At 37.3% G+C, this 18,183-nt stretch overlaps 2 protein-coding genes across 4 annotated transcripts; both read left to right on the top strand.

The window, feature by feature from the left end:
• Positions 1–2,884: 2,884 nt before the first annotated feature.
• Positions 2,885–6,395, top strand: tspan6 (tetraspanin 6). The gene is made up of 8 exons (XM_016244637.1): positions 2,885–3,094; positions 4,394–4,582; positions 4,974–5,048; positions 5,154–5,243; positions 5,357–5,518; positions 5,614–5,697; positions 5,787–5,865; positions 6,010–6,395. The coding sequence occupies exons 1-7, from the start codon at positions 3,008–3,010 to the stop codon at positions 5,853–5,855; spliced, it is 756 nt and encodes a 251-aa protein (XP_016100123.1). The 5' UTR covers positions 2,885–3,007; the 3' UTR covers positions 5,856–5,865; positions 6,010–6,395.
• Positions 6,396–7,645: 1,250 nt separating this feature from the next.
• On the top strand, positions 7,646–11,047 carry LOC107560451 (mid1-interacting protein 1-like). 3 transcript variants are annotated; one of them, XM_016244639.1, is made up of 2 exons: positions 7,646–7,775; positions 9,629–11,047. In XM_016244639.1, the coding sequence occupies exon 2, from the start codon at positions 9,636–9,638 to the stop codon at positions 10,113–10,115; it is 480 nt and encodes a 159-aa protein (XP_016100125.1). In that variant the 5' UTR covers positions 7,646–7,775; positions 9,629–9,635; the 3' UTR covers positions 10,116–11,047. The 3 variants fall into 3 exon arrangements, with proteins under 3 accessions (XP_016100125.1, XP_016100126.1, XP_016100124.1); XM_016244640.1 differs by lacking the exon at positions 7,646–7,775 and adding an exon at positions 8,851–8,979 and having other exon boundaries at positions 9,633–11,047; XM_016244638.1 differs by lacking the exon at positions 7,646–7,775 and adding an exon at positions 8,851–8,980.
• The last annotated feature ends 7,136 nt before the right edge of the window (positions 11,048–18,183 follow it).

The following is an 18,183-nucleotide window of genomic DNA, read 5'->3' as shown; positions in this document are numbered from 1 at the left end:
TTTCACTTTTAGATAATTACAAGTTTGAAAAAGCCTCACTTTCTTTTATTTAATAAATCGAATTTATTTATTTATTTGTTTGTTTGTTTGTCCTTCCCAGTTCCTGAATATACTCAACTGACAGCCGATGACTTTTGAAGCATTTGGTAAATTATTTATTTTTATTTTATTTTTGGTGGAAACTACGCGTTTCAGCCAAACTAGGCTTTGAATAAATACATATTTCCAAGTGTTTAAGATTTAGCAGCATTGTTCCAAACACAGAACAACATTTTTCTGTTATGTATATTTTATGAAATTATATATATAATCAATAATTATTTTAATGTCCATTTTAATGTTATATTTATAGCTTTCCCAGACCCCCAGTCCTTTATCTTGGTATCAGGGCTGCGTTCAGCCCCAACAAAACGGTGCAAAACGTTTTTAAGCGGAAACGGTGGTGCGTTGAACACTGTTCTGATGACTCAAGAGTTGCAACTATGGCAGCTGAGAAGGCCATTCTTTGTGTTCTTTTTGAAGAATTTTCGGAGCCTGATGAAATCGGTATAAATACGTGTTTAATACTGCAAAATACGCTCGATGTTACAGTCACTGCCCTTGCCCTCCAGAATAAAAGAGAACATCCCAATCAAATGAAGGGATTTGTGGAAACTGTGGTTCCTAATTATTGTGATCCAACATTTGCCTCGCATTTCAGGATGAAAAGACAAACATTTCAGGTGAAGGATAATCCATTTCTTACCTTCGAGACTGTGTTATGATCTATATGACCTTATTATTTTTATTGTGAGTATTAGGCTTATCATTATTGCTGATCACTGTTGTTGTGCTATGTCATTGTAATATTTACCATTATATAATCAGAGGAGTAAAGAAAAGTTTATGAAAGTGTCACTCCACAATACAATCGCAAAACATATAAATATGTATAGTATTTTTATGTTACATTAATCAATGTCTAGCACACCTTCCTAAGGAAAGGATATGTACCTGAAGACATTGCAATTACTAAATGATATTTAGACAGACTTAAGGAAGTTCAAGATCTATACTTGTGCTCTTATTATTTCAGTTATTTTGACTTTAATGTAAATAAACATGTGCAAACAATATACTTGCTCTTGTGAATTTATTTTGATGTTAATTACATTGTGCGAGCTGTCTCTTTAATACCGCGTGGTTTACATACATGTTGCTGCTGATTGGGCTGACATTTTTGACACACCCACCAAACAAGAGAAAACGTATCTCAAACCCCGTTGCACACCGCTGCACACCGTTTTCAGGAAACATGTCGTTCAAACCGGAAATCGTAGCAAAATGTTGCGCACCGGTTTGAGCTTGAACTTGCCCCAGGACTTCCTATCGGGAAAGACTCCACACAGTGTTGCCAAGTCCGCGGTTTTCCCGGGGAATTGGGCTACTTTAAAGGGGTCATATGATGCGATTTCAATTTTTCCTTTCTCTTTGGAGTGTTACAAGCTCTTGGTGCATAAAGAAGATCTGTAAAGACTAAAGTCTCTATAATATTCTATAAAAGTTAAGAGTCAACCACGCCTACCTAAAACGCCTCGTTCTAACACGCCCCCACATGTCTACGTCACAATGTGGGAAGATTTGCATAACGCTGCCCAAATGTTCACGCAAAGAAAGAAGGCATAACTTTTATTCTCGCTGTTGTTGCCGCCGCCGCCATGTCATGAAGGCGCTGTGTGTTTCATAGTGAAAGCGAAACTACTTTGTTTGGCCTTCCAAAAAATATCCGCTTCGTCATGCCTGGAGCTGATCCGTGCTGGTTGCTAAGGAAATACATCAACTTCACGCTGTGGATCGGCTTTCACCGTGTACGAAGCGGAGTCCAGCCCGGGGTCGCCACATGTGGTTGCCGCAAGCCCACCTGCCACTGCTCACTCTAGCTCGCCGTGTGTGACGCTGTGTTTCGTTGTGAAAGCGAAACTACTTTGTTTGGTCTTCCAAAAGAGGACACGACTAGAAATCAGTGGTTAAGTTGTATTTACAACACTTTTCTAGAACAGTTCAGCCCAAATATTCAGATGTGTCCAGCGCATTTTATGGAGGACTGTTTCCTGATCCTGGTAGAGTAGACTACAATGCCGGCTATTCTGACTCTCAGACTGTAAGTACGTTTTTATATTTAAAGGATGTGCCACTGATGATTCACTGAGTTTTGAGCAGTGTAGAGTAGCGCTTGGTGTTTGTCATTTCTCCGATCACAAATGCAGACATGGTTTTATGTTTACGCGGCGCGATGCAATGCATAAAAAGACAGTATAAGTCATTATAATTATGTCCCCACTGGATGGAACAAATGCCTCGTTTATAATGGGTTTTAATGTTTTTGTCTCATCGCTCCGGCCAGACAGGGCATTACAATATGGTAAGGGGCGTAACATTTCCGTCACACGCTTGAAGTATTCGGCCAATCACAACGCACTGGATAGCTGGCCAATCAGAGCACACCTCGCTTTTCAGACCGATGAGCTTTGTAAAAATCGACGCGTTTCAGAAAGACGGAGCATAGAGGAGAAACAATAATGTACAGTCTGTGGAAAATAATGTGTTTTTTTTTACCTTAAACCGCATAAACATAGTTCATTACACCAAATACACAAAATAATGTTCTTTTTAGCAACATCATATGACCCCTTTAACACTGTTGCCCATTGTTTTTCATGTCCGCGGGTTGAAGCGACTCCAATAACATGATATTTATCCCCTGGAATGCGAATTTAACAGGGGGGACCCCGCCAAAAATCGTGCATTTTACCCCCCGGAAAGCGATTTTTAACTGGGGACCCCTCTTTTAGTTTTGAGTAGCGATTGGGCGGGTTTTCTTGTGAAACCCTGGCAACCCTGCTCCACAGTATCATCTGTTCAGTTCCCAAACAAACTTTACCAACTCACTCCAATCCGCAACTTTTCCTCCAGCATCCATCGAAAAGTCCCGTCGCCAGTCAGATCCGCTGGGAAAACAAACGCAGAAATGTCCCCTCCGTCCGCACGGCTTCAAACCAAGCCCGTGATAACGTGTCTGAAGACATTTCTGATCTCGTACAGTCTGATTTTCTGGGTGAGTTTGTGTTTTCCTCAGATTTGCCGTTAGCTAAAGGCGGCTATCAGCACGGCTAGCTCACTCTGAACAATGGGCTCAGTCAGCGAGCAGTTCTAACTCAGTTTAATCCTAGTTTCGATTTTTAACTAGCCATGTTTTCTTTATGCAAAATAAGATGCATTATTAAAGATACTTTATTTAGGTGTTTATTTATCTTTTGATTCGCAAAAGACTTACAAAAAGATGTACATATGTTAGATCCTCTCGATTACCTTTTATTGTTACTGGTTTGCTTAAGGATGCGTCGGATAATTTTAGATTTCCCCAGCATTTTAAACTTATATGCAAAAAGAATGAAGTAAAACATTCATTTTAGGATATAGGTTCAATTTTATTCCGGACTAAGAAATACGAAGCTTTGCAGCCTTATGTACTTTGGGAAGAATAGTCAGCTGTTTTGATCGCTGTTCAAATATATTGATCTATACAGAGATTCAATAAGGAAACTGATATAAACAGTTCATCAAACGTGGCCTAAATGGGTGCGAAGTCCGGTGCAGCACTTTTATCTCGACTGTTTATTGCTGTTCACTGATTTTCAGCAGACGGGACAGATGGTCATGTTTATAAAGTGGATAGTCCAAGACTCAGACTTATGATCAAAATGATAACTCCCATTTATTTACCCTTGGCAGTAATACACATCACCAAATAGTAAATAGGCGTGTCACTACTCCAAATTAATATAAATTGGACAAAACCTAACAGGTTTCAAAGTCATCAATATCATAACATAACCTAAATCTACAGTCTACTATAACTGTATCCATCTTCATCCGCATACATACATTTAACTTTATGATATATACTATATAGTAAATCTCAACTGCTTGATTAGTGTCACAAAATGTAAACGAAATTATCTTCCAGTTCTAATCTGCTAAATGTGACTAATGAAACATGAGGTATACTAAGAAATTATAAACATTAACATCATGCTCTTCTGTATGCCACTTTAAACGATGTATATTTGTGAAAAGCGCTATACAAAGGGACTTGACTTAACTTTATTTTGACCAGTTTCTAAATAGGTCAAGGCTTATGTTTGCTCACAACAGTTGTCTGGGGACTTGAGCATTCCCAGATTCCCCTGTTTTTATTCAATGCTCTAAACTGTCCCGAGTTTTGAAGCTGATGTGTAATTACAAGGTTTGCAAGGGTAGTATGAAGAATGGGCAAGACACAGAGCAATAATCTCTCAGGCAAATCCATAAACACTTATCGAATATGTCTGAGAGTCTTTAACTTTTCTTGTAGTTCACAGGAGTGATCTTGTTGGCTGTTGGAGTATGGGGAAAGGTTAATTTGGAGTTCGACCTCCTCCTGAATTCAGACAAGGTTACCAATGCACCATATGTCCTCATTGGGACCGGAGCCATCATCATCATCTTCGGGTTGTTCGGTTGCTTCGCGACCTGCCGTGGAAGTCCATGGATGCTGAAGCTGGTCAGTTCTAGAGATGTCACGCGATTTCAAAACTGAGAGTGATAAAATTCATAAATGTGGGAGAAGTTACAGCACATTCTATAAATACGTAATACATAAGTAAACTTTGAATGCTTACGTCCTTTTTTGTGTGTCTTCTATGACACAAAACTGGCGTATCATGAAAAGTTGCTTGTTTGCATTTGATGTCCCCTTAAAAAAATGGTCTTTTCAGACTTCGACCCTGTTACTAAAGTAAGGGGGGGAAATTATTTAATACACGAGAAAGTTTATTAATAACTTACAGAACAACATTTGGTTTTCAGGCCTTATTTTGTACCCTATTTGCTGAAATTTCATTATGTTTTGTATTATGTTTTTAAGCATTTTTTCATTTCCCCCTCCCTTGTAGTATACTATGTTCCTGACGCTTGTGTTCTTAGCTGAACTAGTGGCAGGTATATCCGGCTTTATTTTCAGACATGAGGTAATTCTTTTTTTTCTTTTTTTTTTACTTTACGTACAGTATTTCATATACTATCTGCTGTGTAAGCCAAATAACGTTTTCACTTTGGTTTTTTTTTTTTTTTAGATTAAAGCAGTGCTTCAAGGTGCCTATAATAAAGCTGAATCAGTCTACAGTGATAAGAACAATGAAGATCTGGACAGAATCCAGAGAACAGTAAGCATGTATTTGTTTTATTGGGAGCTGTACAAAACATCATGATTACATCAAACATCACTTATCTGCTTAAATGTTATTTTGAGGAATGTAATTTATTTTGTCATTTTTAGCTGCAATGCTGTGGAGAGAAGAACTACACCAGCTGGGCAAACACGGATTACTTCAAAAGCGAGGGCATCCCCAAAAGCTGCTGTAACATGACTGCTGGTGGAAGCTGCACTTCTGCAGAACTTAAAGATCTTAACAAGGCTGCATTAGTGGTATATCAACGGGTAAGAACTTTGCTGCTTCTGAACACCCCTAAATCAACGCATATCATTAGACTTATTTCGTAATTCTGGAAGGAACAAAAATCCTTCTCTTGTAGGGCTGTTTCTCCCTGATGACTGCAACATTGGAGGCCAATCTTGGAATTATTGCTGGAATTTCTTTTGGAATTGCATTCTTCCAGGTACTCATCATGTCCATATAATATTTTGAAATGAATCTAGTCTGAAATGCATGTAATAATATCTATTTTTCCATTCAATTCCTCATCAGCTCATTGGGATATTCCTGGCATGTTGTCTGTCTCGCTATATCACCAACAACCAATATGAGCTGGTGTAGTGATCCACAGGTATATTTTCTTACTCTTCCCATTAGGCTGTTCTCTTTAAAATGGGACAATTTTGTGTTGTTTTATTACGTGTCATTTAATGAGTATGCTGATTGATAAAAAATTCCTAGGTTTTCATTTAAGGGTTCTTCTGTATGATTGCAGGGTATCAACTGGAGATCACAGAGGGCTGAACCTGACAAAAGGGAAAACATTTAGTTTCAGTGTTTTGTATGTGTGCCTTTGCTAAACATTTCATTTTAGAGAATTTCTGACTGCTTTTTAAAGAATATTTCTTGTTGGTAACTACATTAAAGGGAAGGAACCCATTCCAAAAGGGTACGTTGATTTTGCATTTGTTTTGCCAGAGTGTATATATAACAGTGATTACAGAAGTTTGTAGAAAGTGCATGTGTTTTAGCCGGTTACACCAGGAACATTCAGTCAGTTATGCAGTAAACAGTGTACTGCACACCTTGACATTTGTTTAACTGGAATTAACACGTGCTAAAACTTTGCATCTAGTAAAAACAGTAGTAAAATTTCTTGCATGCACCTAAAGTTCAACATTTGCCAAAAATAATATTTTTGAGAATGACTTGACAATAATTTGAGACATTTAAGATGTTATCCACTCAACATGTTACATAGGGAGTTCTGTTTGTCACCAGCAGTTCATTTTCAATAACTATTTTAAAACATGTATTTTTCCATTTCCATTTGGATTGCTTCTGTGAAAATGATGTGGTTATTTGCAATTTCTCTGCAGTCTTTATTAATGTAGCAGCTGTAGTGTTAGTTGTAAGGTTGTTGAATGTCATGGCGGTGATGTGCTGAAGAGAAAACTTTAACTTTGTCTACAAAATGTGAAATATGTTGTGGTCCAGGTTCATCAGGTAGCAATATTTAACATGTACATACAAAGCTAGAAATATCAGTGTTATCTATACAGGGGTAGAGCAGTATTTAATGACATCCTTGCATTTGTAAGTAAAATAAGATGATGTATAATCCAGATTACTTTTAAAATGTATAATCCAGATTTACTTTTGTTAATTATTTTCTCGCGTCACTCCAGCATAATCATACTGACTAATTTTTGTCGAAAGATAAACAACCCTCTGAGTTTTGTCAGCATATGGGTTTACTTTTTGGGGCATGCACACATTTATATCTTTGTAAGACAACAAACTGTCAACAGCCTGTTCTTTTTGTGTAAACTGTAAAATGCATAGGAACAATAAACTTTTAAATGAGCATAGGCTTCAGACGTAGAACCACCAGATGGCGCTATCTACTTATGTATACAACTACTCGATGTGCAATCTGGGTAAATCCAATGAAGAGCGTGGATTCTAAAGGAGGTCCACAAGGACGAAGTGTGCCATTTGGGACAGTCGTTTAATATAAAGAAATGTAGGCAACGTTACTATCTTTAATAATGAAAAATCTGAATCACTGTCCTAAAATGTTTTAAATCAAGCGGGCTGCAGATCGCACAATTGACATGTACGACACTGAATGACCATAGAGGGAAAATAGTAGTTTGTTGGTTATATCACTATTTCTTCAATCACTACCAGCAAGAGCTCATATTTAAGTAAAATGCTTTGAGAGTGAAGAAAATGTCACCATTTGCCCACCCACATGTGAAGAGATATTTTGAAAAAGATACCGACATACATGAATGCAGATGAAATACTGAAGCTCGATTGGTCCGAAGGCCTGTCAATCACTTGCAGCTCGGTACACCATTGGACATGACGCTTCCCCGCCTGACGTCAATAGTATAAAGTTTGTCGGTCATCGCCTGATCCTACAGAAGAAAGCAACTTTCTTCTCGATTGGAGCGGTTTAAAATCCTGGCTGCTCCGTTAATCCTTTGTAGTGTCTCTTTGGGTTATTCCAGTCCAGTAAACGGTTACATCCAGGTTAGTCATTTGCTTCTAAGTCCTTTTTGAGATGTATTGCGTTATCATTGCAGTGAGGCCTGTCATGTGTAAACGGGCCACGACTGGGGCTTTACCGTTTCGTTCTGCAGTAGTTTAATATCAGAGTCATGTTTTTCCGATGAGTTTCGTCTTTAACCTCGTTTAATATTGTTTGGTTATTGGTGATGCTTTAAAGAGACGATGCAATGTGTCTATCTATATATTAGCGAGGCGAGAAACCAAAAACGGTCTCATTTGTAACAATGACATCCTTGCATTTGTAAGTAAAATAAGATGATGAATAATCCAGATTACTTTTAAAACTGTTAATTATTTTCTCGCGTCACTCCAGCATAATCATACTGACTAATTTTTGTCGAAAGATAAACAACCCTCTGAGTTTTGTCAGCATATGGGTTTACTTTTTGGGGCATGCACACATTTATATCTTTGTAAGACAACAAACTGTCAACAGCCTGTTCTTTTTGTGTAAACTGTAAAATGCATAGGAACAATAAACTTTTAAATGAGCATAGGCTTCAGACGTAGAACCACCAGATGGCGCTATCTACTTATGTATACAACTACTCGATGTGCAATCTGGGTAAATCCAATGAAGAGCGTGGATTCTAAAGGAGGTCCACAAGGACGAAGTGTGCCATTTGGGACAGTCGTTTAATATAAAGAAATGTAGGCAACGTTACTATCTTTAATAATGAAAAATCTGAATCACTGTCCTAAAATGATTTAAATCAAGCGGGCTGCAGATCGCACAATTGACATGTACGACACTGAATGACCATAGAGGGAAAATAGTAGTTTGTTGGTTATATCACTATTTCTTCAATCACTACCAGCAAGAGCTCATATTTAAGTAAAATGCTTTGAGAGTGAAGAAAATGTCACCATTTGCCCACCCACATGTGAAGAGATATTTTGAAAAAGATACCGACATACATGAATGCAGATGAAATACTGAAGCTCGATTGGTCCGAAGGCCTGTCAATCACTTGCAGCTCGGTACACCATTGGACATGACGCTTCCCCGCCTGACGTCAATAGTATAAAGTTTGTCGGTCATCGCCTGATCCTACAGAAGAAAGCAACTTTCTTCTCGATTGGAGCGGTTTAAAATCCTGGCTGCTCCGTTAATCCTTTGTAGTGTCTCTTTGGGTTATTCCAGTCCAGTAAACGGTTACATCCAGGTTAGTCATTTGCTTCTAAGTCCTTTTTGAGATGTATTGCGTTATCATTGCAGTGAGGCCTGTCATGTGTAAACGGGCCACGACTGGGGCTTTACCGTTTCGTTCTGCAGTAGTTTAATATCAGAGTCATGTTTTTCCGATGAGTTTCGTCTTTAACCTCGTTTAATATTGTTTGGTTATTGGTGATGCTTTAAAGAGACGATGCAATGTGTCTATCTATATATTAGCGAGGCGAGAAACCAAAAACGGTCTCATTTGTAACGATAATAAAAAATAATGTGCTTAAAAACCGGACCGAACGGGTCGCACTGAATCTGAGTGGTTCTAGGCTGAACTCGTTGAACCGAGAAATCGCGGTGTTGGCTTGATTACATGGCGGTTTATTAAAACGTGTGACTGATTATTTATTGTCTAAAGGAAATGCAAATTAAACTTCTGTTCGAGGTGAGTCATGGCTGCAGCAACTGAATTAGGACTTGTGAAACTGCGATTTTAAAAACCCATATGGCTTTATTTTCAATCGATCCCTCGGTTTGTTGCATTCGTTTATTTATAAAGGTTCTAGTCGCTCTTATTGCAAGAGATTGAGTCTAAAACCATTGTGCTTCACTATTGATTAGTCACTTAGATTGTGCCCTTTAATTTCAGCTTCGCCATGATGCAGCTCAGCAACAACACACAATGCAACAAGCACTCACTGCTCAACGTCATGAACCGGTTCATTGCTGCTGCCAACAACATGGACGAGACCATCATGGTGCCAAGCTTACTGCGGGACGTGCCTCTGGAGGACCAAGACAGCCAAGCCTCTGTTAGTCACAATAACAACGAGCCCTCTTTCCCCAGCAAACAGAGGGACATGTATGAGCACTACCTGCTGTTAAAGTCCATCAAGAACGACATGGAGTGGGGCCTGCTGAAGAGAGAGATGGGCGGAAGCTTTCTAGAGATGGCAGTGAAGCACGAAGAGCTGCAGGTGAATGGCGGTGCTGCAGAGGAGGGTGCCGACCTGGAGGGCCAGTTCCACTACCACCTCCATGGACTGTTTGCTGTTCTGTCCAAGCTGACGGTCCAGGCTGACGACCTCACGAATCGTTACAAGAGAGAAATCGGTGGCGGTAGCCTGTTACGATAGGATTGAGTCATTTCGAATTAAAATGGACTCCTCTTGAACTGTTGGACTGGGAAGTGAATGGGTGGCAGTGGTCCTAAAGGGCTTTAGATGGAGATGGGCGGAAGCTTTCTAGAGATGGCAGTGAAGCACGAAGAGCTGCAGGTGAATGGCGGCGCTGCAGAGGAGGGTGCCGACCTGGAGGGCCAGTTCCACTACCACCTCCATGGACTGTTTGCTGTTCTGTCCAAGCTGACGGTCCAGGCTGACGACCTCACGAATCGTTACAAGAGAGAAATCGGTGGCGGTAGCCTGTTACGATAGGATTGAGTCATTTCGAATTAAAATGGACTCCTCTTGAACTGTTGGACTGGGAAGTGAATGGGTGGCAGTGGTCCTAAAGGGCTTTAGATTCCCCTCTGCCATCAAAAAAGGGTTTCTTGCCTGAATCTGTTGTCCTGGTGGTATCTGGTACTTTCAGGAAGTTTCCTTTAGACATTAAAGGGCTATGAGAGTAATGAGGTTTTTATACTGACCATTTCAGCAGCATGCATCTATTCCAGCTAGGCTTTAGTTTTGGGTTTTGTTGTCTCTATGCCAGGTTAGAAAGCCCTTGACATTGTCATTTAAAGCTGTGGAAGAATGTGAATGCTGGTAATTCGGTTCTTTCTATTAGCCAGCCAATGCCTTTTTAATGAGGGGATTTTTTTTTATATTTTTTTTTTATGTATTAATGCTGCACTTGTCCATGTGAAATGGCGTGCCTTCTGTTTATTTCCCACTTGTGCTGTTCTCAAGTATGCGTGTTTGTCATGCGTCGTATTAGTTTGAACGGGGCCCATATGAGTCAGTATGCCACTTGTATTTTGTTTTTCTGGTTTGTCCTAAAAGATTTCAAGTTTTATATCATGCTGTAATATAGTGACTTATTAAATAAAGCATTAACTTAAACTGTCTCTCTGCATTTCCTCTCCTCTCAAGTGCAATAAGATGCCAACATTTACCGGAGGGCTGGGTCAAATATCTAATCCTGAATGGAGCTAGAGTAACTGCTAATCTAGTTTCGTAAGGGTTGCGTCTCTTGCAGTGTGTGTGAGGAATGTGTCTTAAGGCAGGTTTGAGCTTGACTATTCATTAGGTGTTTTCCTGTTTGCAACGATTTAAAGGGATAGTCCCAGGTCCACCTGAAAATCGAACTTGTCGTTCCAAATCTGTATGACTTCTGCAGCACACTGTGACATTTGAGTATTCTGACACCGTTCTCCATTCCCGACAGTGTTTTAAAGGCATAATACAACCCAAAATGTGTGTGTTAAATTAAGTGTTCCAAACTTGTTTTACATGGAACACCATAAAGGTTTGGAATGACATGATGGCAGAATTTTCAGACATTTTGCAAAACATGCTTTGAAGAATGCTGGTAACCAGAAGTTTTCTGTCCCCATTGACTTGCGTTAAATGGACAATGTGCAATGGAAGTAAACTGGTTACCAACATTCTTTACAATATCTTTTGTGTTCTGTGGAACAAAAGAAAATCAGGTTTGGAGTGTCATGAGGGTGAGTGAATTTTAATATTTGGATTGAATAGGCTATGCCTTTAACTCATCTTAAACCGTACAAGCACCGGCTGAAACTGGTGTTTTAAATGCTAATGCAGGCAGTACCATAAGACATGACCTCATTCTTATATATAGCAGTTCAAAGTGTATTAGACCCATAAAAAGTGTCTGGGTAAGATTATCAGTTCATGAATTTGATCTTATTAGGAAAGTACACTCTTAAAAATAAAGGTGCTTCAAAAGGTTCTTCACTTAAACCGTACAAGCACCGGCTGAAACTGGTGTTTTAAATGCTAATGCAGGCAGTACCATAAGACATGACCTCATTCTTATATATAGCAGTTCAAAGTGTATTAGACCCATAAAAAGTGTCTGGGTAAGATTATCAGTTCATGAATTTGATCTTATTAGGAAAGTACACTCTTAAAAATAAAGGTGCTTCAAAAGGTTCTTCAAGCGATGCCATAGAAGAACCATTTTCGGTTCCACGAAGAACCATTCAGTCAAAGGTTCTTTAAAGAACCATCTTTCTTACCTTTTTATAATCTGAAGAACCTTCTTTCGCCACGAAGAACCTTTTGTGAAACAGAAAGGTTCTTCAGATGTTAAAGTTCTTCTATGGCATCGTGAAGCACCTTTATCTTTAAGAGTGTATATCTGATCCTTTAAGACACTGAGTTTTAATGTTCAGTTCTCAAGCATTGTGAATGTTTGAAACTTCAATATAACAAATCTTACATGCACTTTATACTTTAATCTTTACATACACTTTAATCTTAATTCTGTGTGATTGATTATGGATCATTTTTGAAAGTAGAAACCCATTTACCATTCCAAACCAAAGTGTTTCTCATATTGTGTTCATTGAACTGCGAACAATACAACTCTATAACCGTTCAAGCCGCAATTGTGGAAACACCCAGCCTTTGAAGTAATGCAGGTGGGTGGACAGACACAAAGAATAGGAAAAAGCAAAGCAAACGTAAGAATCACAGTAATACCAATCAAAATGTCTGCTTTGGTACAGAGGGGCATTATGGTATATCAGACCAATGCAGTCCAACCATCTGTCCATTCAAGTGAAATAGGTCAGCGTGAGGCACGCAAACTGTGCCAGGCAGTCAAAGGAGCAAATCTGCATGATACATAAACCAGCAACTAAATGAGGGATTTGCAGCTGACTTAAAATGTAATTTTAAAGCTTCAACCAAAATACAGCATGAATAAAACTTTAAAAGCAAGTCATTTATGTTGTTTCACCCAGAAAGCATCTTCACAGAATCCACATGCATGTATACTAGAGAATGTAAAGATTATGATGCAGAGGAAAACGTTAACAGTAGGTTAAGCTCTATCTTATTGTGTCACTATTCCTCTGAAATCTATTAACCGTGCAACCATGACAGACTGGCATAAGGATAAAAACATAAATCATAAAGGGACTCATAAAAGCATAAATCAGTTTCAAAATGTTTGGCTGGATCAGCCATGGTGCATTAAGTGACTACGTGATCAGGCAATCTAGACTTGGGCTGGGCACATCTGCCCTTTATGTGCTCCCGTACATCTTGGCACCTGCAAGAGAACTTTCTAAACAAATGCAATGCTGGCATAAGCGCGTGAGACGTGGCAGAATGTTTTGTGCACTCTGACTATCAGATTCATCAGTCTTCATGGTCAAACTAATTTTAAAAGACACGGATTTTCTTAAAATGAATGCCTAACAACCAAAAACGGCCAAAAATTAATTATTGATCACTAACTAATACATATTTGTGGCAACATCTCCTTGTTGAATTTGTGTTTACTCAATAATACATACACATTAAGCATAAGAGAACAAATGCTAAAACAATCAAGAACCAAAAAGGACATAATAAAAATATATGAGAAGCTTTTTATCAGGGTTGGGGAAAACTACCTTGAAACTAATCATAATGCAGAGTAGAAAAAGTCGTAAGCTACACTACAAACAAAAAGTAGCTAAAACACTTTAGTTACTTGAGGTAATTTTTGTAATTAAAAAATATATAACTATGCCATTATATAATTTAATCAAATATGTGTTTTTAATAAGGGTTTTTAAAAGAATTAATTGTCTCATTTAGTGTAACTATAAATTTAACAGGTAAATACATACTAAATACAGCTAAATAAATGAGTTAATAAAACACCCTCATCTCATATACATTACTGAATCACAAACATAATACAGTCAAGAAATAAAGTCGTTATATAAATTGGCATCGTTCATAAAATCTGCTCATTTACATGAACCATCCGAACGATCCGATTCACTAGAATGAATCAGGCTTTCCAACTCTACAAAAGAGACATTTAGAATGAAGCAATTCACCAGAATGAATCAAACTTTCCGTTTAGGAAGAAACGATTCATTGGGATTGAACCAGACTTGGTGCTATACTGGATATGAAGAGAGAGAGAGAATCATTTAGGATGAACCGATTCAGTGACTTGTAACTGGCACACATAAGAGAGAGAGCCATTTATAGTCAACCGATTCACTAGAATGAATCAAACAATTCAGTGCGTCCTATGAGAGAAATGGATATTTAGGACAAACCAATTCACTAAAACGAATTCAATTTGGGATTATATATGTGCGAGAGTATCATTTAGGATTAATTGATTTAATGGAATGAATCAGACTTGTAATTGGTAATGGTACACATAGGAGAGAGGGCTGTTTGTGATAAACCGATTCACTAGAATGAATCAAACACATTTTCGGTTCCACGAAGAACCATTCAGTCAAAGGTTCTTTAAAGAACCATCTTTCTTACCTTTTTATAATCTGAAGAACCTTCTTTCGCCACGAAGAACCTTTTGTGAAACAGAAAGGTTCTTCAGATGTTAAAGTTCTTCTATGGCATCGTGAAGCACCTTTATCTTTAAGAGTGTATATCTGATCCTTTAAGACACTGAGTTTTAATGTTCAGTTCTCAAGCATTGTGAATGTTTGAAACTTCAATATAACAAATCTTACATGCACTTTATACTTTAATCTTTACATACACTTTAATCTTAATTCTGTGTGATTGATTATGGATAATTTTTGAAAGTAGAAACCCATTTACCATTCCAAACCAAAGTGTTTCTCATATTGTGTTCATTGAACTGCGAACAATACAACTCTATAACCGTTCAAGCCGCAATTGTGGAAACACCCAGCCTTTGAAGTAATGCAGGTGGGTGGACAGACACAAAGAATAGGAAAAAGCAAAGCAAACGTAAGAATCACAGTAATACCAATCAAAATGTCTGCTTTGGTACAGAGGGGCATTATGGTATATCAGACCAATGCAGTCCAACCATCTGTCCATTCAAGTGAAATAGGTCAGCGTGAGGCACGCAAACTGTGCCAGGCAGTCAAAGGAGCAAATCTGCATGATACATAAACCAGCAACTAAATGAGGGATTTGCAGCTGACTTAAAATGTAATTTTAAAGCTTCAACCAAAATACAGCATGAATAAAACTTTAAAAGCAAGTCATTTATGTTGTTTCACCCAGAAAGCATCTTCACAGAATCCACATGCATGTATACTAGAGAATGTAAAGATTATGATGCAGAGGAAAACGTTAACAGTAGGTTAAGCTCTATCTTATTGTGTCACTATTCCTCTGAAATATATTAACCGTGCAACCATGACAGACTGGCATAAGGATAAAAACATAAATCATAAAGGGACTCATAAAAGCATAAATCAGTTTCAAAATGTTTGGCTGGATCAGCCATGGTGCATTAAGTGACTACGTGATCAGGCAATCTAGACTTGGGCTGGGCACATCTGCCCTTTATGTGCTCCCGTACATCTTGGCACCTGCAAGAGAACTTTCTAAACAAATGCAATGCTGGCATAAGCGCGTGAGACGTGGCAGAATGTTTTGTGCACTCTGACTATCAGATTCATCAGTCTTCATGGTCAAACTAATTTTAAAAGACACGGATTTTCTTAAAATGAATGCCTAACAACCAAAAACGGCCAAAAATTAATTATTGATCACTAACTAATACATATTTGTGGCAACATCTCCTTGTTGAATTTGTGTTTACTCAATAATACATACACATTAAGCATAAGAGAACAAATGCTAAAACAATCAAGAACCAAAAAGGACATAATAAAAATATATGAGAAGCTTTTTATCAGGGTTGGGGAAAACTACCTTGAAACTAATCATAATGCAGAGTAGAAAAAGTCGTAAGCTACACTACAAACAAAAAGTAGCTAAAACACTTTAGTTACTTGAGGTAATTTTTGTAATTAAAAAATATATAACTATGCCATTATATAATTTAATCAAATATGTGTTTTTAATAAGGGTTTTTAAAAGAATTAATTGTCTCATTTAGTGTAACTATAAATTTAACAGGTAAATACATACGCAATAAAGCAATAGTTCCTAAGCAATTGTTCCTTTTTATTGTGCCCTATTTCTTAAGAGGTCAGAGAAAAATTAAGAGTTGGGAGAGAAACTTACTCTTACACTGTAAAAAAATATATATATATATATTTCAAAGTTGTAAATAAAACAAACATTTTTGGAGAAAAATTATTATAAAAAAACAAAAAACACTATTTCACATTTAACTCAGTGTGTTACCTGCCAAATCTTTGTAATTATTTGTGAAATTTCTGAATGAAAATTGTTTCCACACCAATCTTTGTGATATGGTGTACGTGAAAGCAAGCCAGTAGCATTAGGTTTCCTTTTTCACATTAGAGCACAAATTAAACATTTACCTGTGTATTTTTATTGTGACTCCTTATTCCACAATTGTTTAAAAAAGTGAAAGCCATATCAAAGCCAATTTTCCTCTCAGAATTTAAAAAACAAAATGTATTTGTGATAATATTTATAAATATTTTGAATCAGGTTTTTTTCAATTTAGATTTGTTGTGCTTTTGTCATTTTTATTTGTATTATTTTTATTTTATTTTAATATTTTCTTTTAAACAAGTCTCACAGATTAGACTTAATTATTTCCGATTAATTATTTGAAACCTTGTAACACAATTCAATATTTTTTTTTACTCTGAGCAGAAAGTCTTCCATGTTTTTTCCCATACATTATATGTAAATGTTATATATAATTTATTATATAGACTTTATGAAGAAAGCACACTTATTTAAGACACTTTAACTAATCCAGATGCTTATTTAATGACCTTCAGACTGCTGATGTAAGGTCACAATATTTGTCTCTCTACTGATATCCTTCCTATCAAGCTCTTTGTGTATAGTGCAAGGCTGAAGTGCAACCCCTTCCTCTGTCTGTCACAGGAAACAGAGCCTGCAGAAAGTGTGGAGGTGTATGTCAACAAACAGCCAGCAAAGAATAAGCGCTTAGTGACCCTGAAAAGATCTAATGTTGACATTGTATTGAATACAAGCTATCTTATCACAAAATGTTTGCTCTCTTTGTACTGCACTGCAACACAGCAACTTAAAGACTGTATGTGAGAAACACATGCTGTCTTCCAACGGAGTCAGAGAGGGCAGAGAATTCATCCTGTCCTGCAGCTGTCTTGCTGTAGATGATCAGCTCATGAAGAATATATATATGATAAGTCAGGGTGCTCCATGCACGACGTGTAGCTGTAAGAGTGTTCAGGGCAGCTGAGGTTACATAAGCCAGTAGGCGTGGTGCTCCGATGGAACATTTACAACCAGTGTTGCCTTGGTTCACTCCACCCATACAGCTTATAACACATGCCCTGCAATATTAGTATAATAATCAGTATAGTTTCTCTGTTAAAATACTTCCCCATTCACTGGAATATACTGTACACTTTTCCCCTTCTTATGGTTATTCCTCCATTTAGTAATTTGACAGACATGTTATTTTTATATTTGCACAAAATATTCAAGAAAAAGTATCTTCTCGGCCTGTTGTCCTCATAGATTAAAGAATGGTCTGTCCAGAGTGTCCTCAGAAAGGGTCCAGCTTCACGTGATTTAATCTCATTTGAAGGATGGAGTGAGTCAATGCGTGTCATTAGGTAGATTGTCAGTCATGTCCTGCTGCATTATGCATGAAACGTTTTAATTCAGGGATTCAACTGTTAATAATTGAATTTAAGCACTGAAATTATACCACTTTAAAATGACAGTATTTCAGTTTGAAGCAATATATTTCTAAAAATGTAAATCATACGTGTGTGTGTATATATATAGAGTGGGTACAAAAGCAAAATTAAGCGGCCATGTTTCTGCTGGGACTTTTATGTTTTTTTCAGTCTAGTTTAATTCCAGTTTAGTTCAATCTAATAGATTCTGTTTTGTTTAGTTTTTTTGATGATCACATTAAAAAATGTTTGGAAACTGTTATTAAATTACTAAACATTACTAAATGTTTAAAACTATAATAACAAACAAAAAGTGACAATTTCAATATTAAAACAAACATTTTTAATATTAATCGCTTAATTATATATATATATATATATATATATATATATATATATATACACACACACACACAGCGTATATATACTATATATGG

The sequence above is a fragment of the Sinocyclocheilus grahami genome, unplaced genomic scaffold (genome assembly GCF_001515645.1).
Source record: "Sinocyclocheilus grahami isolate Dianchi unplaced genomic scaffold, SAMN03320097.WGS_v1.1 scaffold727.1, whole genome shotgun sequence".
Classification (NCBI taxonomy): Eukaryota; Metazoa; Chordata; class Actinopteri; order Cypriniformes; family Cyprinidae; genus Sinocyclocheilus; species Sinocyclocheilus grahami.
This window is presented reverse-complemented; position numbering and strand designations above follow the sequence as displayed.